The following is a 23,026-nucleotide window of genomic DNA, read 5'->3' as shown; positions in this document are numbered from 1 at the left end:
AGGGGTGGGGGAGCTGCTGCAGCTGTGCTGGTGTGCTCAGTAGCTGTTAAGTGCTGACTGCACCGTGTGTGAGCCTAAAGCAATGCAAATAAACTGAATCACTCCAACTTTAACGCTGAATGAAGCAGAGCTAAAATTAGAGCACTTTTGATGCAATTTGTTCTAACTTTTACAGCGCAACAAACTGCTGTGGGGATCCAAAGCAACAGCTACCCTTCTTCTTTCGAAACCACACTAAGCTAATGTTTATCCATGGCTTCAGTGTAATGCTTGGAATGCAACTTCCCAATTAAAAAACCCCCAAAAACATAAAACCAGAAATTCCATTACATAGGATCATATTCATACGCAACTCAGATCATCATCAGGGTTTAGAACTTTAGAGCCATTGTCCAGACCACCTGTGCTAACAGAACGGTGGTAGGAGTAGACAACTTTGATCCTCTGACTAGTCCTGCTGACTAGCTGACTGCCACCCATCTCGGGTGAGTCAGTAATACCACCATGATACCTGATGGTGAACACTATCAAGTGCTTCAGAAGGGTACAGAAAGAAAAAGGATGGATGTCTATCCTCTATCCACGGTGGGACAAAAAGAGACCATCTTTTGGGGTTACCATAGTATGCTCAGTTCTATGTCCTGACCTGAACCTAAACTGATCTGGGGTGTTTCAATTAGAGGGTCTTTGGTTTGCTTCTCTGTGAACTTGTCCAGAATGGCAGGTTTGACACTGTTCGCTAGACTGATGTGTATACAGGCAGATTTCTTCAGCGTTAACCGATTCTTGCATGTTTGAAGGAGGAAGGGAAGATTCCTTGCCTAAATTATGCATCAGCTATAATGATCAGAAATGACATCAATAACAGTGTGGGTCAGATCCATAACACTTGGATTAACATCCCTTAGATGTCTAGATAGATGAATGCACTAAGCTCTGGGAATGGGTGGAATATAGACTGGGGGGTCAGCAACCTACAGCCCATGAGCCAAATCCAGCCTGTAGAGCCAGGGATCTTCAGCAGCAGCAGGCTTTGGAGGAATTCTGGCAATGAAGGACTGCATCTATGTTGTGCCACAGCTGGGGGTTTGGCCTGCACCATGCTGTGACTGGTTGATGAGGAGCTTTCCCAATGCCAATGGTTAAGCAACACAGAAAAGGGCTGGTGGCCCCCAAATACTAGAGCTGGCCTGCTTTGGACCCAAGCCATGTCTGTCCAGTCTACCACTGGGAAAAGGTTGCCAACTACTGACATAGACAGCTGATCCATCCATGCTATCTGAGAAGGCTTCTGCATATGGTACTCACTTCTGATGCAGGCTGTAGACCATCAGGATTGATGAAGGTGTTTACTACCTTAGTAGTAAACCTGCATTCAGGTTGGTAAGAGGGTTCTAAACACAGGCTTTAAGTAATTTATGTATCTGTTTTTACTGTCCGTGTCCAGGTTTCTGCACACACTCTTAATCTGGTGCAGGATGTTACAAAAGCAAGGAGGTATACGTGCCTGATAGGAAGAAAGGGGCCTATTTGAAGATAACATCAATGGTCAAAACTAGGATATGGTGACACTGTTTCGTATTGATCCTTGATGTTTTGTTCTCAGGATAGAGTACTGTTGTCCTTTAGCAAGCTTTAAAATGTGCTCGTATCCAAGGGTCTCTGCAGGATCATGGATCTTGTTTCCTGGAAGGCTTTTAAACCACTTATTTAGGGAGACAAAAACCTGTCCAAGACAGAGACTAGGTTAGGAAGACCCTGATCTTAGCATGTAGGCCATTGTGGCAAGTAAGTGTGAGGCTTTCAGCTTTGTACCTGCAGTATTGCTGATACATATGATACGTATGATGAAGTTTCCTAGAACAAGTCTACGGTATTTTACCAACCCCTGCTAACAAGCTCAATTATTAGTCCTTCAGTCTGTGGTGGTTTCTAAATGAACCTAAAAGCTGTATTAGCTTTGAATCATTTTTCTGTTGTGGGGTAAATGAATCTGAATGAAATGAGTTTAACTATCAAATTAAGAAGCTAAGATTTTAAATGCAAGAAAGCCAACATGCATTAGTAATCCTGCTGTAAAATCAGACAGAAAAGACATTACATTTTGCCTAGCAAGATAGCTAAGGGAGATCGACACTGTTCTGGCCACCCTTGGCTCCTCTCATTTAACTCAGAGTAAAATCTACAGAGCCTTTTGTCCACTGGGATTTTACACAGCAGGATAACTAATGAGCATTAGTTATCCTACCATAAGGGAATTCAGCGTTTACCCTGACCTGCCACATCATGTAAAACTACAAACCACATTGTCTTTACTAGGATTTTATATCATGTTAGTTAAGAACCTGTCTTAATGAAGATGAGACTTTTAAGCACAAATGCATTCTTTAAATTTCATTTTTAGTCTCCAAAGCTGGAGTGGGATTTTTAAACCTGGTGGAGATTTTACAAACCTTCTGACATTAAGGGACCACGTGCAATAAGAGGCAGAGGCTCAAGCCTTTTTTTTTCAAAATGCAGCTGTTTCCCAACTACAGAGCAAGCACGGAGTGTTTCCACAGTAGACATAACTAGCCCTTCCATAGAAAGTCTAATTGTCTACAAGATCTTTTGGTTCTGTGCCACAAAGTTCTGTATCAATTGCCACATGATACAGATCCCAAAATCAGTACTTCATGAAACAAACGACAGGAGTCAGGCAAGCAGGCTTCAAATATTAAGGGTTCAGTGAAACATTCAGTCAGATAGTATTGTATGTTTTTGATATTATAGTTCAAAAAAAGCTTTAGAAATATGTACAAGGTATCTTCCTAAAAAGAGCATTTAATATTTTGCTGATCAGAAAGACTCCATTATTTAACATAAGGATCGAAAATATTCTTTGAATCCATGTTATAATTATAGCAGGTATTTGAGATGGTTGCCACTTTTTCTAGAGTCAAAAACATATCAAACTGAGTAACACTATCCGCTATGGGACTGATCTGTCAAAAAAAATCCCACTGATTTTAACAGGAAATTTAACTATCACATGCAGCAGCAGCTCCCAAACTCTAAGCTCACGGAAGCCTCAATGGACATAGGTTGATAAAGGCCTGATTTGAGGATTCTTTTGATATTAGACCTGAGACAGCACCAAGCTGGTCAGTCCTTCCAAAATGAAGGCAACTCTGAGCATAGGAAGAAGAAGAATTTTAGGAACCTAGGGAAATATACTGGCAAAAGTCTGTCACCCATAAAGATAGGTGGGGGTTTTGAGGATCTCACTTAGCTGGAGGAGCCTAAATTTAATCCAAACCCCATTTTAGGCACTTTTGTAGATCTGGGCCTAAACCTTCTCTTCCTCATTTCCCCAGAAATATTTCTCTGATTCACAGAACTGTTCTGAGAATAGATCCATTAATATACAAGGTACTTCAACCTTATGTTTTAGAGTACCACAGTATTAGACTGCCAATGATTCATGATTGCAATAACTAGGGTTTTAAAGTGTACATATTACAAGCACGTTATGTTTCACTGTGTACAATACAGATTAAGAAATCAACATTCATAAAAATGGATTTTCCAGGGATGAAACACCTAAACAAGTCCAATGAATAAACTTGTACTTATGAATCATTTATTGTTTAGCGGTTTTCCCTAAATGAGTTTAGTTTGTACCTTTTTGAAAAAATAAATAAAAAAAAAAATCAAGCTCTTTTATTATAAACCATACAAGTGCAACTTTATTATATACCCAGGAGCTCAACCTAAATCTCAAAGCCTGTTAATCATTTCATCATCACTTTTTTTTGACATATGGGGAAGATCATAAAACTGCACACCTCTTAGCTCATGCTGTCAGGCACCATACTAATGAGGAAAGCCTGCTTAAATCTATCCACCTGCCTATTGTTTTGCTGCCTACCTGGCCCTCTTTCCATGCAAACAGCAAATCCTCTATCAGTCTGCTACTGCAACCTGAATTCAAGAGATTAGTGGCCACAGAGGCAAGCAGAATCAGTTTACATCCTCTAAGGCAAGCAAATGATATTACTTCACAGCTATGAAATCTGAGATCTCCTTGCCTTTAATTTAGAAAACCTGCAGTTAATAATCGTATTAAAATCTGTTTTTCATGCCAGACAGTTTTTATTTCCTCTGTTTTTACAATTTGAGTGCTCTTTGTGATAGCCAAAATCATCTGCTGAAAGACATACATTAACAGTTTAAATTTTTAATCTGTATCAAAGCAGATCGTGTGTGGTCATGTATATTTTATAATTTCACATACACATTTCTCACTTTAAATTAGCAATGCTACTGGTATCACTTGTAATACATCTTTGTTAGGCTTAGAATTTTTCAAACTGAACAATGTTAATTTGACAGGAGTGTCAGATTTTAAGCTCTTTTCTTAATTTATGGTACAGTTTTTTCACACTGCTTAGAATATTCAGAATTTAATTTTTTTAAGATCAATTTTTTCCTTAAGTATTAAAGGACAAGAATAAGAACTGAGCCTAAAGCTAGATTCAGTAAGGAAAATGGGTCAAAGAACGGATGTGTGGAGGCTGACAGGGAACACTTGTACAGGTAACCAGGTCAGCAGGCAGGAACTCTGATTAGGGTAAACTGAACCCAGTTTTCCTCTCATAATCAAAACACTTGAAGAAACCAAATCTAATTAATACCACAAGGCAATTGCAACAAAAATGATTTTATAAGTCATGTTGCCTTTTCAATTACAAATAAAATAAGACCTTGTTATGTTGATTAGGTTGTAAACTAAATTTTGATGGATTAACATAAATTAAGTACTGATATTCTCACATTATACTCCTATTTACCAATTTTACATAATTAGATGGGTACACTGAGCCTGGCTTAATCTGGTCTATTTTAGAGTTGATGGTGTACTTGCTGGTTAAAGGATGATTTCCTGAAGTGATAGTAAAGAGACTATTTTTACTTCAAAAAGCCAAAGTGATAGGCAGTGAAGTCAGAGTTATGGGTCTTATCATATGTTTCTTATAAACCTCCACCTGCAAGGAGATGTAGGTAGGTTATAAAATTAAGTCAGAGCACATGTCTATCAAAATTGGTCACCATCAGTTCTGGTACTTTTTAACTGCAGGAGAACATAAAAGCAACTAAGAATTTTTGTGGGAAATTTTAATTTAAGAATAACCAGATTACAGAGTTTTATGTAATGACTACTAATCATCTGCAGTGAGTCCAGCTTCAGTTTCGCATATATATATTTTTGAGGATTTACACACCCCTTCAACTGAGGGAGATTCTTTCCTAAAATTTTTGTCCCTCTAACCAATTACAAGGAAGTATTAATTAAATCAATATAAGAAACCATACTATAAAACAGAAACCCTAAAAACAAGGAAACTGTTTCTAAATTTATCTCAGTATCTCTCAAACTTCCTTCATCCCAAGTTGTCCCATATACTAATTGCTTTTGCCCATGTTTGCCTCACTGGTTTTCCCTGCCCCTTCCAGTGTAGTTTTCAAGTGTTCGTCAACCAAAAGAGGATGTTTGTAGGTTTGGGGGCGTTTGCCTCTCTCAGCAGGCTGTCTTCCTCCTTGTAAAAGGATAATGAACTGTAACAGGGGACCCCAGCCTGCCTGCCTAGGGGACACCAGAGTCTGCCGAGTCATCCAATGTCGCCTATTTAAAATGTATAAGGCAATTACTGTGGAGTCATAGGGGCAATTGAATCTTAACTCCTACAAAGACATAATGTAGTTTGCAGTGTCTCAGGGAAACAGACAGGATGAAAGTAATGAAATCCTGTCAGGAGACCATAAGAAAAGAAAAGCAAAGTATAGCAAGAAATCTTAGACTAAGGTTCATGTCCTGTTACTGTTACCTGACCAACCGGTAAAGCCAGACTGCAGGAGATGGGATGTTTGATAGATACAAAACATGCGATAATCCTGCACAGTACAGCGTGGAAACTTTATCTGGTTACACTTCCTGTCTTAGAGAAATAAACAGAGGGTCAAAACTAAGGTGAAAGTACATTCTCTAAGAAGGTTATTAAAGTTTTGGCCCATAAACAGCTCGGCACAACTGCTATGGAGTTTCTGGCCTTTAAAGAGATGGAACTGTAAGTCTCTCTCCAGGTAAGACTACAAATACCCAAGTAAAGTACCTGATTAGAAGGATCTTATAACTATGGAATCAGGATACTGCTTGTGGGAACAATCTGACTGATTACTTGAGTTTGTTAAACCAGAATTGTGTGTGTGGTGACTGAACCCAAACTATTATCCAAAAAAGATAAAAAGGCACACAAGCTACTTTGGAAAGAGGTTCCCCCACACTGCTACTATACCACATATTCCATAGCACAGAGTTCAAGTGACTGAGCAATTTAGGATTACTCTGCTTTCTTATGGCCTCCTATTCCTAGAACTTCCTTTGTTTTCTATTCGGCCAAACATGGAACAGGGAGGCTGCATCTCACTGCTTATGCCAGCTCTTAGCTGCTGGGCGAGGACTCCCCCAGCCTCAGGACATTTCTAAAAGTGGAATCCGACAACACAAGGAATTTACAAGTCACAACCAACATTTCTGTGCATGAATTGCTTTTCCAAATCCATTAACACTGGTCTAGGAGTAATTATCCTTAGATTTCTTCAGTAGACAATGCTACTATAAATGAAAATTTCTAGAAGGACATTTTCTTTAAATATTTCAGCATGAAACAGAAAACCCTGTATGCATAAATAAGTCAAAAGGTAACTGCAAAGGAAAGAAAAACATTTTGCATGCCTCTTCCCCCCACCTTTAAATGTGGTAAGGTAGCTTGGAAAAGTTTGTTTTATTTTTTAAAATGCTTTTTGATTAAAAGAAAAATGCTGTTTTCTATTGGTGCTTACCTTAAAAATGTAAGTGCATCTACCCAGGAAAACTGAAGCACTGCAAAAAGTTTGTTTACTTGTTTGTTTAATAGTGAGAAACTAGCACACACACACTATCCTCCATTAAACTGTAGTCAAGAAAGGGTACTGTTAGTTTTAACTGTGAAGTGGTAGGTGAGGTGAACTGTAGGCAGAATTCTGACCTGACCTTGATACCCTAAGCTAAAAACCAGCATACCTTGTCTCCACTAGAATTTTTCACGTGTTAGTTATCCTACAATAAACACAGACCTGTTTTGACAACGAGAAGCCTATGACAACATTATTAGTGTGCATGAGTAAAAGCTGAACAACTGAAAAGCAAAGGGTTTTCTAGACAGATAACTGATATAGGACATTTATACACATGCTCCGGGACAAGGGGGAGAGACACAAGCTTTAGTTAAAATGTCCCTGCTGCCATTTTTCAGCACAGGGATGCTGATACATGTGACACTGTTGTCTGCTGGAGCGCAGTAATTACCATCTCAATTAAATCAAGTCTGCTCCAACATGTTGGAGCATGTGTACAGGCACCCCTAGTGTTTGTTTTTATTGATGTCTATTTAGTAGGGGTGCACAGATAGAGATTTTTTTGGGGCCGATACCAATAGCTGATATTTAAGAAGGCGTATCAGCCCCATGCAGATCCGGGTGGAACATGTGCCCCCCTTACCCTTCCAGTGCAAGCAACGCAGGAGCCACTCCCCCCAACAAGCCTCAGTTTTATCCTGCCCCAGCTGGGCACCCTCTGCCCCCTCCCTCACCATGGAGGGTGTTGATCTGCTCCTCCACACCCCTTCCCTCCCCACTCCCTTTTCACCACAACAGATTGACCAGCTGGAGGCAGCTCTCCACGCTGCCAAGCTCTGCTCCTCACTGCCTGCATGCTGCACACAGCATGGGCATTTATCGGCCAAACTATCAACCCCATTGCACTGATTTCCAATATAACAAATTTTCTTTATATCGGTACCAATCCAGTATCAGACCGATGTATAGGTGCACATCTACTATTTAGTTTTTATGCCTAACATTTGGAGATATGTTGTCTCTGTTAAGAAGATTCAATATCTTTGCCTACTTATTTCACTGAGAGAGTTCACAATACATATTTTCATTGTCCTCTGATATATCAAAGGTTTCCTCTAGTACAAACAAGGAAAAATTGACTTTATATTTCAGGTTTATCTAAGCAGGAAAGTCTTTCTTTTTCTCTCCTTTTTGGGGTCAAGAGAGGTTAAAAGCAAACTTTTCAGAATATCATTTTTCATTAAAAAGTCCAATTAAAAAAACAAAACATGTCACCTTTAAAAAATGTCACAGAGCATCTTACGTGACATACTGTGTCAGGGTGGAAATTAAAAAAAACAACATACAAAAGTAAACACACGAAAACACAAAAGACTAACTTAAAATAACACTAAGGATCTGACAAGCTGACGAAACCCAGGAACATACTCCTTAAATCACTTAATTCTGCTTAAGAACTGCAGTAGAAAACATGACCTCAGAACAATTTGGCATCGCAAATCACTAACAACAACAGGAAGAAGCTTAAGATGACCTGCAAAAGTATATTGAGAAGGAAATTCTGCTGGTCGTTGTTGCTGTTGGTCCTTATTCTTTGGCTTTGCTTTTCTTTTTTTTAAAAGCAACATTAGGGAAATTAAGTTATTTCTTTCTGCTCATTTTTTGCTGAAGGACCTGAGCTGACTGACGAAAGCTACTGTCATTATGATATCACAAGATATTAAAAAACTAAGCAACTGAAAGGAGGGAATAATTTCACTTTTTCTACATCAAAATATGACCTTTGTAAATACCTATTTAGCTAAGTGCTGCTCAATACATGCAAGCGACATGCCCTTTTGTTCAAATGCTCTCTAATTTGTAAGTCCTAAAACAATGGTTTTGTCTATGCAAAGAAAACTAAAATTTGCTATTCTTGATATTTCTAAGGAAAGTGTAAGCAAAATTTATTGTAAAAACTTTTAAGCTTCTTTATTCTATAAAAAAGCAATCAATTGCCTAAAACAAGCAGTTTGTAGTTTCCACCTACCTTCCATTGAAGGTCAAATTAAGAGTTCTGTTCCATTTTTAGACTGGACAAAGTCAACGTCTCTCTGGCCTGGCTAATGTTAGGCTAGGCTATAAATTAAGATTCCATGTCATTTTTGACAAGTTTAAAGGGATAACATGTATGTCATGGCCAGGTCCTAAAATTCACAGTTGATAGCTGCATCTATGGCAATCTCTAACTTCAGTGTTTCTCACACCAATGAAACAACAGTGGAAGCATCTGTGAGGGAGCAGGTGTAGGGAGATGTTCAGACAGCTGCTGTCACTTTAAGCACCATCCTACTGAACACTGTTAAGAGAAAAACTGTGCAATACAGTGACATAGGTAATACCAACCACTGCTGACCTGCCTACCTTACTGGAGGTGCACAGGCAGCAGCAATAGGAGAAAATGTTCCGAAAAAAAAGCATACTGTAAGACCATGGGGGCCAACCTTTTTGACAGGCATGCCAAAAATTAAGCTCATGCCCTCCCCAAGAGCCGCTCTGATTCCTTTCCCTAACCCAATCCGCTGCTCACTTGTTAATGACATCAGGATAGGCATGAATGTGCTCTGTTTCCAAAAAGCACATTAAAACAACAATATTATATAGAATAATGAAATTAAGAACAACTACCTTTTCATGTCTGTGTCCAAACAATGTATAAATTGATAAAAAGATAATGCACTGTAATCTATAGGACAAGGCACGACTTTGTGATTAAAACAGAAGTTTTCTTTTCAGGAATTCTCTCTGCTAGTTTTTCATTAATAAATTTAAGACATCAGGCCTCAAAAGGAGCATCAACAGAATTAAACATTTTTACCTTATACTCATTAACCCCTCCAGAGCCTTTGGAATAGGGTCAATTGAAAGGGCTGGTCCTAGTGATCTACTGCTTGAAAAGGAAAATTATTTTACAGCCTAGTCCCTGGGGTTTTCAGGATCATAACACTTTAAATCCTTAGTACAAACTTTGTTTGATATATGGCACATTGCTATAAAAATATATATTTCAAGAAGGATATTAATCATTCTACACAGTACCATTTCACATAGTACCTTATAGTATAATCTAGAAAAATGGACAACAGTAATATCATTCTCATAACACTTGTTTTATACTCCTGGAGAAATATTTCAGTTTAATGAATGGAAGCCACCTGTCTAAACACTATTAGCTGAGTTGTACTAATTTTTTTAAGACCTGGCTTAAACAGAAATGTAATCTTTAACTAAGTCTCACAAATGTTATTTTGCAGTTAAAAGGAGTTACTACAAGCACTAAAACTGGCATTGTTTTCCTGTTATCAAGTTACAGTAGCTCAGGTCTCTAAGCACCAGAATCCCCCATACAGCTGATCAGTTACAGCTGTTAATTGTGGAGCGAGGGACTGGCTGACATCTGCTTCTTGCTTAGTCAGTTAATGGTTCACTTCCAGGTCCTAAAAGGATTGTAGCTTCTCTCAAAAGACAATGTTGGACCCCATCTATGCAGGCCTTCTACACTGCCTGCCTTGTTCTGGTTTGTCATTCTCCATACAATGCAAATCTGAGCGAACTCACATCTGCCACTGATCGACCTAATTCGTGAGCAATCTTTTCCCATCGACCTGGGGTCCCCCCTGGGAACTTAACCATACTTCTTGTCAGCTGGCTAAGGTCCTCTTCTGTCCATTCAGGGGCCTGTAAAACATTTGTAAAATATTTATTTTGTTAGGAAATAGGAAAAAAAAATCAATTGGATAAAATATAGAACAAAAAATTTAAAATACATTAATCAAATAATGAAGATAATAACAAACAATGCAACATAATAGTGTTATGAATCCTTATCTAGCACTGTCTCTCTCCATTATGTCAGAGGATAAACATAAAAAGAACAGTCAGTGAAATATTAAAAATCTTAATATACAGATGCCTGTGTAACCACATGTACAATAAACGACACATATTTAAATATCAAATCAGTTTAAAATAACGTTTTAGATAATGCTGAAATTCTGCTCGAGTGCAAATGATTTGTAAGGGAAGAAAAAAATTAAGAAAAAGTCCTTTTAATTAAAATAAATTACAATATTCCTGAACTTTATTTATGAATGTATATTTTACAGCAGTATGCCCAATTCAGTCATTTTGTCAAAGCCAAAATAATGTATGCATCTTTTAATATACTGAACGATCCAAGAACAGAATGTGCTGATTCTGTATTTCACTGAGGTATTAATATAATGTTTTTTAAAACAGCAACCAAAGCCAATACCTTCCAAGGCGGCAAAGAAACTGGAGATTGTCAAAGAGCAACAAGGCCCAATAACCAAAGTGTAAAGCAGTGTTTGACTCAAACAGCGTAAGGCAAACTGTAAACAATTTCCTTCTTTATTACAACCAAATTGAATTGAGCAAAGCACAAAACCACTGTTCCTCAGCTATAATTGTAACATTCTAAGCTATTCAAACTCTGTATGTTGAGATGTCTCTTAGGAAAGAAAAAGATGCTGCATCAGTCTGCAATACAGTTAAAGTAACAACTACAGAACTGGGCTTTTGTAATAATCAGTAGTTTATCATTTCTATTTTATTTTAAAGAATCCTTTTTGACAAATACCTCTCCTAATCACCATTTCCGATAATGAACAGGCATACATCAAGAAGTTTGCATTACAGAGCCATCAGCACAGAACAACAGTCAGAGGTGAGTGACCCCAGGGACCATCTCCAGAGCTACAGCAAAGCTTCTCCCTGACACTAATCCTGCCTGTCATTCTCCCACTGTGCTCTAACCACACTGACATCCGCCTGCTGCACTGCAAGCTTAACGGGGCCCTTCCTGACTTTTTACTGTCTCCCCCAATCAATGGTTCAAGCGTGCTCTTTTCACCATGTCCAAATGGCAGCTTCACTCATAATCAAAGTGCAGTGCTCCTGTTAAAGAGCTTCCCGAAAGGCTCTACTATTTGCATTCATTTGCAAAGCAAACTACTTTTATTCACTTTGTTCTGCTATCAAGAATGTTCCCTGAAGCAGATAAATTGGCATAAATACAACCTGCCACTTAAGGGACAGTAAATAATAGCCAATAGTAAAGACAGTTTTATCAATCATTCTATTTTATAGCCATGTAATTCTGTTCATTAAATGCTGCAAGCTCAAATATTCATATTTATATAGCCTTCACACAAGCATGAATTAATAACTTATGAAAGTTAAATAAAAGAAAGAGCAGTGTGCTTGCATGTGGCTTTATTACTTGTATAGTATAAGTATGTTGGTGGCCCACATAAAGAAATGCTAAAAACATAACGTTTCCCAGCATCACACAGTAACCTTATTTTATTATTGTAAACAATAACTACACACACACTGCTCTATATTAAAAGGTCTTTCTTGACATATTTCCATAACTGAGATGGGGATACTTATTAACATTCTAATTTTGGAGCTAATACCATCATTATATATGAGAGGTTGGGTTTTTTGTTTTTCTTCAAATAAACAGGCTAAGTAGAGAAGTATAAAAAAATTAAGTTCTTACCAAAACATTTCATAGAAGTTATAAAAATTCACACACTGAATGAAAGCCTTAGTATATGTGCAATTTAATTTCAGTAACATATGGAAGTTGTTTTATATTTAATTTAAATATTAATGCTTGCAAGACAAAAAGAAACTGTAGTACATATCTTAATATACGATTCGGAGCATAAATGTAATGTTTCCAAAGTTTAACACAAAAAGTCACTCATGCCTCTGCACTGATACAAGCATTTCAGAAGTAACAAACTTCTTGCATCTTTTAAATCTTTTTAAAAAGGATGTTTTTAAGTTTATATCCTTAGATATGCTGCGTATTTGAAATCCTGCATGTATTACAAAATTCAAGCTATAATGTTAACTCTTCTTATTTGAAAGCTATCAGGATTTACAGAAATTCTAATAAAAACCTACTGTCCTTAAATTGAACAACACATAACCCTATGTGTAGCTGTGTCACCAGAATATTTAATTACATTATTTAAATAATATGGTAAATTAAAATAAATTAAAAAATAAAGAACTAAATTTTGATAGGTCAGAAGTTCTTTGGTGGAGCTATTTTAGAAATCTATTGCTAACCACTATAGCTGCAGAGAGTTCTGGTGAATTTGCAATTCCTTAGCAATAGTTAAATTGTATCTTTAGATGCAACAGCGCCTACTGTGTTCCAACTACTACAAGCAGCCATGAGGGTGGTCATGGTGTGAATGTATTCTCCCTGTTCTAATCTGGAGCCAACTGTAACTGTGAGAGTCAAATGAATGCATAAGCATACTGCTTTGTCACTTAAAACCATGTGTGTCCAATATTACTGAAATATTGGGCCAAAATTAATCTCTACAGTAAAGTAATGGAAGATGCCACATGGTGAGGGGACAGCTGTTATGACTACACAAGCATTCAGATTTTGCATCAGAAAAGCCCTGCTCTGGGATTAACTCTCCATACTGAATACAAAGTGAAAAGTAAGCAGAGTTATGAACTGTAGCATTTAACATGAAAAAAAGAATAAACTGCTTTTACAAATATAAAAATTCAAAGCATTTGCTCAAAATTATGTTCCTTTGTAAGACTCATAATACTGAAGCTTCAGTTTACACAAACTCTACTGTAACTTCTAAGGAGAAAATATGAATGTAATTTATCATGTACCAGCACTACATACATTTACCTTTTGTTATTCCGTACTGCTTCTTACTGCACAAACAATTATAATATTAGATATCTTATTTTTAAACAAACAATTCTACTTTTAATTTACAGAACATGGAATAACATTTGTTTTCAAGAAAAAAAAGTCTGTCTCCAAATATAGGCTTGTTAAGAGCATTAGGAATTATGCAACCACAAACAGTAATACAGATAAAAAATTAGAAGCACTTATATGTTAGCATTCACAACAAAATTCATCTATTAATTTGATATGAGAAAAAATAAGCTACATACCAGTAATTGGTGTTCTTTGACATGCCTTCTCCATAAAACACACATTTTCATGGAGTAAGCTCAGGTCCTTGAGTCTCTGACCAGAGAATTTTACCTTAGCATTATTTATAATATATCCTCCAGCCCCTTGTTTGCCTCCCCACAACAAGGGGCTAAAGCACCCCTTCTCCTCAGTTTCCTCTCAACTTCAATTTTGAGGAAGAGGGAAAGGAAGGCAGATTCAAATGTGTGGTAGAGAACACCTGTCAAACTTCATTTACAGGTAAATAATTTGCTTTTCTCCTTTGAGCTGCTGCTCACGTTCTCACATGTGGGTGACTCCAAAGCAATGCCTACAAATACCTGGACATGGGATACAAGACTCCTACAGGCAAAAAATCAAAGGTGGTGTCACTCCTAATTGCCTTCACACTTGCACAATGGTTACCATAGTTTGAATGAAACAGTGTAACAGTCACCTGAGGGCACAACTACAGCATGCAGAGAGGCAACAGAGGTGACCTGGGCCCCAGTCAAATCAGCTCAAATCACAGGGGATGAGTCTACCTTGGTCATTTTATAGTGGAGTCAGACATCTGGAGATCATGGTGAAAAGTCTTTAGGATGAAGCAGACAAACCCTCATATTTCTAAATTATGGCTCCAAATAAGTGTGAAGACCTCCTGAAAAGTTGTATGATTACATACAAGTAATAGGCTAGGCCTCTCTTCACATACAGGATAAGGGAAGGCAGTAGCCGCCACAGTCCCTCAAAGTCAAGGATGATGTCTGTCAGGCTTGATGACTGAGGAGCCCGATTCTGAATGCACGCATTCTTTGGTAACGAGGGCAAGTTTTTGCGCGGGGAAGTGGGATTTGCAATTCCGGTTTGGTCTCCTTCTGCTTCCTCTGCTGACGCCATTCCGCCCTGGTATCAAGTCATTGGGCCTCAAAGTGGTGCGCACCTGGGTGGACCAGGTGGTGCCACGCCGAAAGAGGGAAAGTAGCCTTAATATGGAAAACATATGGTCTTAGAAAGAAGATTGGCAAGGAAATTTCTCGACTAAAATGGGATTCAGAGATTATTCAGCAGGAACTTAGGGTGAGTATGTAGTACCACCTTGTCTCTCTAGAAGGTCACATATAGTGGCTCCAACAATAGGACTCGATTCTCTCTGACTTGTCCAGCTGATAAGATTGTCACCAAGTAAGCCAACTTCATGGAAAGGTGAAGAACTGAACAGAATACTACTGGCACAAATGACAAACACAATAGTAAAATAAGGATCTTCTGGAGGCCATCCTACTGTGTATGTCAGAACATCCCTGACAAGGGTAAAGTAGATGTACTCTAGCTGCAAGAACTATCTGGCATCCATGTGATTAAGTGAAGCAAGGGCAGGCTTGTGTGTAGTCACTGTCCTGAGAAAAGTGAGGAAGCAGAGGAAAAGAGATGCACTTTGATGTGATAAGCATAGAAAATCAAGTAAGCAAACACCACAAGCACTGAGGGATGACCATCTGACATCAAGTTTGCTGAGCTAGTCACATCATTGGGATGTCTCACTCCAGACTCCCAAAGCAGGTTTTATTCACCCAGCTCAGTCAAGACATATGTTCAAGAGGAAGGCAGAGAAAGTGCTTCAAGGACATCCTCTAGGCCAACTTGAAAAAAAAGCAGCACTGATATCTGCTTGTGGAAAACTATCACCCAGGACTGCCCCAAATGGAGGAAGAGTCTGCTGCCAGGATCTCAGTACTTTGAAACCTTATGACGACAACAGGAAACAGAAAACTGGGAGCAGCAAAAACAGCCTGTTAAGGACTAAACCAAGAACCTAGATCCACCCACCCCACATGGAAACTTGTGCCTGAGTGCAACAGAGTCTGTTGATCCCAGACAAGCCTTATCAGCCATCTTTGGACCCACAGATAAGATGATCCTCAACTGTGAGAGATTGCCAGTGATATGAGTTAAGGAAATTAGTACTAGAGTCCATAAATCTGGTACCAACTGGCATGATGTCATCTATGCTCATGATAGTCCAAATAGGGTCAGGGTGGCTGTGGCACAGGGACTTGTTTGGTCTGATGGTAGTGCCAGTTTGAGAGAGGAACTTTTCATATACCTCTTGGTATACTAAGAATCAAGTCTGCAGGAGCAGGTGGACCCAGGCAGCAAACAGATGTCTCCCTGCTGCTGTAAAAATGTTTATATCAACGCAAAATTCAAGCAAACAGATGTCCCTGCTGCTTGTCATGCCCCAAGTGCCCAAAAATGGTGGTGTGATGATTCTTATTAATAGTTTGTGTTCTCTTTTTCACCATGGATGCTACAAGACTGTGGGCAGCCCAGGGCTGACCATGCTCTCCAGCCACCCAGCAGGTAATCCTGGGGCTTCAGGGTCCCAGTCCTGTGAAACAATGCCCTGGTGCCCAGCCCCAACCCAGGGAAACCCCCTACATTCCCTGTTCTGCAATGGCAGGTTTGCATAGTGGCAATTCCCCTGCAGAGGATCTTGGGAAGTACATTTCATGCTGCAGAACAAAGGAACACCATGAGGTTCCCTAGGGGCTCAACACTTGCAGATGCATGCTCTTGAAATGCTCTGGCAGGAGATCCCAGGGCTCATGTCTGCAAGCACAGAGCAGGGAATGCATGGAGTTCCCTGTGGTGCCCCAGGTTGGGGCCAGGCACCCAGGGCTGTTGTCCCTCAAGTTTGGGACCCTGAATCCCTGGGACTGCCAGGGGCCCAATCCTCCAGGACAGCAGCCCTAGGTGACATTCATCTCTGCCAGTCAATTGGATCAGGTGTGCCAGGATGCAGCCACACCAATGATCAATGAGGGGCAAGAGAGTGCTGAGAGACAGGAGACTTGTTCCTGAAGTAACCACCCAATAACACTGACTCACTCTTCAACCTGAAGTAGTAGGTCAATGTTGATTGATGCACTACCTTTAAGAAGGATGGGGCACCAGAATGAGGTAGTAGTGCCAATCTGAAAACTTGATGCCAGAACTAAAGGATAATCCGATGAAGCTGCTGAGCAGGAACATGTGAAGTTTTATCTTATGCTCCTTTTTTTCCCCCCAAGGTGTGAAGGAAGGACATGTCACACCTACTGGATATGTGGATCCCTCTGATCTGCCTTGCACAGAAGTCAGAAGGAAGAATCAACATATGGCAAGGGCAGATTTAGAAACCCAATAATATTCAAAAAGGAAGATTCCTTAAACCAAATTGGGAAATAATATCCTTTTTAAAAAAATGCAGGTAGAACAACTGTACACAGTATTTTAGTATTGATCTCATTTTTCTATCCCTACTCACTATTCATTTCTATGTTTATAAATCCAAGATTTGCACATCTGGAGCCTTTTAAAAAGATAATTTTGTATTAGCCAGCACTTAGCAGTGCAGTTGAATTCAGGATAGTTCTCTAAGTGCTATACAAACATGTAACCCCTGCCTTTAAGAACACAATAGGTGTAAACCAAGTGACTTGGTTGGAGGTGGGAATCAGGGCTTCCCGTTTCTACTGGGACACCTATGCAGGTCACAAAACATACCACAACTGAGAGCATCAGCAGCAGAGAGCCTGAAATTTAAAAGAATGTGGGCACAGAATGACCACCTTATCCTTAAAAAATGGTCCACAAGGTATATTGTGGGCAATATTAGGGCTGTTTATTCATCCTGCACTTGTTCTGCACTTCAGCCCTCAGAGCTCTGTCTAGTCTTTCATTAAAATAAAAAAAGGGTTTAAAATAAACACTCTTGTATAGATGCAACCCAACTAGAACAAGTGACCTACTACACTGAAATAATGCTAAGTTCAAAATATCTTCCACAATCTTTTAATATAGGGAAATTGTTTGCCAGAAGTCAGAAATTCTTCCATAGCCCATATGTAGTTTCCATGCTTCAAAATGCAAGGCTTAGCACTAGATTCTGCATGTTTGCATTTAAAAAAGGAGAGCCAGAAGATCATGTCAAAAGCATAGTCAATTATTCCAAAATGGGTACAGCATTAGGGTTAGACACCATCCCTTCAACGATCACACTAAGAAAACCCAAATCCAAGTAGCTTGAATATAAAAAAAAACCATTTAAACATTCTAACCACTGCAAAAAGAATGGTTGCCCAAATCATTCTTGGACTAAAAGAATTCCAAGTATGGCCACAGATTCTGGAAATCTGATCCAGAAGAAGCTGTAAACCAAATCTCAGAAATTTACTCTCTATGATATGGTTGTCTGTAATAGTAAGGGATAGGGGCTCAGTGACCCAAAAGATTGCATCCAGTCCTATCTTCCCATTGAGGAAGTCCCCAACTCTGGGCTCTTAACTGTGAAAGTAAGCTATGAATTCCTGAAACAATTAAGGTGGCAAGGATTTATATATAAATAGTTAATGATGGATATATATGTGTGAGAGAGAATTACTATTTGTAAACTTTATGAAATTATTGGACTTTGATTTTTACACATACACTGCCAACAGATAAAATATAATTATATAAAATCAAAGTCCAAAAAATGGTAAAATTTATGGATTTTTTCACTGAGTATATAAAATCAAGGCCCAATAATTGCATTAAGTTTACAAATTTACACACACACACAATATACATATACACACACACACACACAAAGTGTAAGCCTGTTCACTTGTAACTCGAGAATGGCTAGTCCTATCTACTCCAAACATTCCAAAATCACTGAATACTACCCAAAGAAAATTCTAGGTGGGTTATTTTTCACTTGACCCTTTTTGGGGCTTCCACTGACTGGGATTACTTCACTTCTCAGATAAACTGGTATCACTACATTTTGGATGCTGTGAATTCAGTTCAGTTGTCATTATTATAAAATGAAGTGTATGTCAGTATGTATGTTCACTTATAACTCAAGAATGGCTCATCCTATCTACTCTAAACCTTTCAAAATCACTGAATACTAGGGCTGTATGAAGCTTTGGGTGCCGATTCGATTTGGAGGAAATTCAGCTTGATTCAGCAGCCAAATCTGATTCCAAATAGAATTGGGAGACCAATAAGAAGGTCTGAATTGATTCAAAGCTCTCTGAATCAATTTGGAAAAGATTCGGAGAGCTTTGGAGATTCAGGCAGTCCCCACTTGCTGCTGCAGGGAGCTGGACCTGGATGCCATGCTGGTAAGTAAGGGGCAGGGGAGGGCGGCTGGAGGAGGGGAGAGAGGACCATGGGGGGACCCCTGCCAGGCCCCATCCCCTGCCTGCTCCCTTACCCCCCCCTGAGCATTCCCTGAGCCCCACCCACTCTCCCAGCCCCATCAATGACTGCCCCACCTGGCCCCAGCATCCTAGCTCTTTAAAAAAATGAAATAAAATAAAATAAAAAGAAGCCTTGCACTCACCAACTGCTGCAGCAGCCATTGGGGCTTCTGGGGACTCATGGCAGAGCTCCCCCCTTGCAGTGCGGGGTAGTGGGGGGCAGCAGAGATCACCCACCCATCTGGCAGCAGCCAGTAAGTGCAGGGCTTTTTTCTTTCTTTCTTCCCCGCCCCCCGAAAGCGCCTAGACACTGGGGCTGGCTAGGGCAGTCACTGATGGGGCTGGGAAAGTGGCCAGGGGATGGGGCTGTTTGATTCAGGGATTTGGCAGTGGCCGAATCTCCGAATCAGATTCGGCCGCTATAGATTCAGGACAGCGATTCAAATCTCTGAATCAAATCACTGTCCTCTGAATCAGCTGAATTCGAATCTGAAGTGAATACTAGCCACTTTGCACAGAGCTACTGAATACCACACAAAGAAAATTACAGATGGGTTATTTTTCAGTTGACTGTTTTTGGGGCTTCCAGTGACCATTTAAGGGAACAATGCTATCCACATGGAGTTATGTGTGGTTTGCTCAAGAGTTGGTAGTTAAAGAGGGTTGTATATACTGCTGCCAACAGGAAACACCACGAGCATTGTTTACAAAGAAGTTCTACAATAAAGATCATTCATTTGGATGTCATTTAAAAAGTTGCTCCATGTTAAATATTTTGTACTATGTTCTTTAAAAATAAACAATATTTTTTACCTAAATGTTACTAAGTTCTTTGAAAATAGACAAACACTGCAATTAAAAAAATAACAACCCAGACAGAGAACAGGTCCTTCTGCTAGAGAGAGAGCACGTGCGCATGTTCGTGTAATCTAAGTCTAATAATTTAATAAAGTTTACAAATAAATAATTTCTATTTGTCAGCACTTATTTGAAAAGCAGAGGATGAAATAGGTAAATATACAATATTACAAAATAGTAACCATGGCATTCATAAATATCCTTCATGCTCTATGTCAGTTATTTAATAGTTAGTTTACTTTCCTCTAAAATGTCAATTAAGCCAAGACATTTGGGAAAATCTAGAAAAATCAAGAAGATGGCTGGGTTTTTTTGCCCAGATTGCAAGAAATACTATACCATTTTGCCACTGCAGTAGTAAAAGTCTATTTATAGACTAAATGTTTAACAAGTTTATGAAAAGTCACAAATAAATCATAATTATATTGAAGATCAAGGGGAAAAAAAAGAGTATGTTGAAACAAAGGAACACACACACGCCAGAAAGAATATCCTAGAACACTAGCAGAAAAGTTCAGAAGCCCTGATCTGGAACATCCTTTACACTGAAAAAATTAAGTGACATTAAGTATTCACTTTCAGCTCTATATTTGCAGATAAGGAAAGCAGGGGGAAAGGAAGCAGGACTCAGAAGCCATTCTGATCTTTAGGAGCTGATTGTTGACATACAATACTGCTTTCTGACTAGTGAATTAATAAAAAGAGTGTGACAATCTTGAAACCAAAAGCTCTATCAACAAATCTGAGTCAATCAGGAAAAGTATTTCCTTTCTGTTCCCTTTCTCTTCTGGCTGAGGGTTGTTACAGCTTCTGTAATTTAGGGAGCTCCAAAGTGGCTCTAAGTTACACAGTTTAAAGCTACCAGCCAAAGGCTTGGAAGTATGATAGTGTACTTCGTTTTAACCTCTCCTACTCCCGTACCAAGGTTGGAGGAACTGGTGATACAGTTCAGCTATGCCAGCTCTGTGCACCATTAGGATTCCCTTGAAGCATGGTGGAATTCTTGGCTGCCTCTTTAGGACAGCTTTTCACTTGCTCTGGGCTGCTGAGGAATGCACAGAAAGAGAAAATGGAACAAGGGACTGTGCGCAAGATTCTTAAGAGCCGTGTAAATCAAACTGGTCACTGACAGCAAAGTAGGTAAGCCCACTCCACAAACTCTTTGCAAAAATTTTGGCAACTAGACAAAGGCAATTAGAGAATTTTCATTTATAACGTAAAATGCAGTCTATCAAGAAATCTTACAAAGGTAAGTAAAAATATAGACAACTGTGAAGACAACATTCTTTAAACCAAGCCTCCAGATGGGAAATTTCTTGGAAGCTCGCAAATCAGGGCAACATTCTGCTTATGGAAGTCACTGCTATAGCAAGGCGTTATCAATACATGCACACCCACCCACATGCGTTGTGCTTTAACCATCCAAAGATAGTTAAAACAGTGGAACCTTTAACTATAGACATAACTGTACATCAGCATGCTTATATCATTGTGGCTTGTTTTTTCACAGGAAAAGTAATAAACTAGGACTGCAAAAGATATATTTGGTACTGGTATAATCTTGTCCGTATGAGGTACAGCACTGATATAGGTATTTCAGTAAAAAAAAACCTCCCCAATCCCTCTTATTTCTAATCAAAGTAGTTATATTCATGCAAGATCTTTTTAATTCCTATGAGCAATCAAGAGTTTAAAGTAGAGATGCACCGATATATCAGTCCAATATTAGACTGGTACCGATAAAAAAAAAAACTGGCTGTATCAGATACTGGCCTGATGAGGCCAATAATTTGGCTGATAAATGCCCGTGCTGCACAGCCACAGCACAGCACTCAGGCAGCAAGAAGCACAGCTAGCAGCGTGTAGAGCTACCTCCAGCTGGTAAGTCTGGTGTGGTGAAAGGGGAGGTGGTGCTGGCCGGGCAGGGCAGGGGAAGGGGGACAGAGCCATGGCTTGTTGGGGGTTGGAGGAGGGAGGTGGCTCCTGTCGCTGCTTGCACCCTGGGAGGGCATGAAGGGGAGTGTGCCCCAGATTTGTGTGGGACGGGCCTCAGCTCTTCTCAGCAGGGACTGGGCTTGCAGCAGGTGCCAGCGGCATTAGGAGGATACTGCATCCAACCCAAATTTTGCTGCTGCCCCACTTCCAGCACCACTGCCACCAGCTACCCAGTGCAACCCGGGTTTTTTCCAGCGTGTGGGTGGAGGCAGGGCATTGAGCTAGGGCTGTGCTGGCCAGCTGGCGGTAGCAGCGCTGGCAGCAGAGCAGTGGTGAAATCTGGAGTGGATGTAGCATCCTCCCAGCACTGCCAGCACCTGCTCTGAGCGCAGCGCCCAACAAAAAGAGCACGCTGCAGATCTGGGAGGTGCCCCCCACCATGCCCTCCCAGGATGCCAGAAGCAGCAGGAGCTGCCTCCCTGTCCCCCAAGCCGCCGCTCTGCGCCTCCCCACCGTGTGCAGCACCTACCCCTGCCCCTAGCCCATCCCTCACCACTGGGGGCATTGATTTACCCCACCAGATGCCCCTTCTCTCCCCCTCCCCTTCCACTACACCGGATTTACCAGCTGGAGGCAGTTGTATTGGAAATCAGGTTAGTATCAGCTGATACGCCTTCTTAAAAATTGGCTATCAGTATCAGCCCCTAAAATCTATCGGTGCACCCCTACTTTAAAGCTCAGAACAAGTTGAATTCTATTTTGGACTGTGCATCAATAGAAATGTTCCCACCATATTTACCTGAACATAAGACAAGCCTGATCATTCCGAAGCCTGACCAGCTTCGGGAATGGTGTCTTGAGGCGGGCTTTGGCTTCCTAGACAACGACCCGCACATCAGGACGAGAGACGTGCTCGGGTGGGATGGGCTTCGCCTTTCTCCCAAAGGTAAGCATGTGTTCTCTTCTCGGTTGGTGGATCTCCTTTGGTGGGCTTTAAACTAGGCTCGTCGGGGGAAGGGGAAGATGAGGGCGGAGGAAGCCTTGGACC

General features: G+C 40.0%; 1 protein-coding gene across 1 annotated transcript in view; it reads right to left on the bottom strand.

The window, feature by feature from the left end:
* The window catches only part of DNAJC1 (DnaJ heat shock protein family (Hsp40) member C1), a 253,765-nt gene that overhangs the window by 8,109 nt on the left and 222,630 nt on the right, over positions 1-23,026 (bottom strand). The window contains exon 9 of the mRNA XM_019508309.1: positions 10,534-10,653. Within this exon, the coding sequence (XP_019363854.1) occupies positions 10,534-10,653 (120 nt within the window). The remainder of the gene's footprint in view (positions 1-10,533; positions 10,654-23,026) is intronic.

Source organism: Gavialis gangeticus, unplaced genomic scaffold, assembly GCF_001723915.1.
Source record: "Gavialis gangeticus isolate Ggan-Ray unplaced genomic scaffold, GavGan_comp1, whole genome shotgun sequence".
Classification (NCBI taxonomy): Eukaryota; Metazoa; Chordata; order Crocodylia; family Gavialidae; genus Gavialis; species Gavialis gangeticus.
This window is presented reverse-complemented; position numbering and strand designations above follow the sequence as displayed.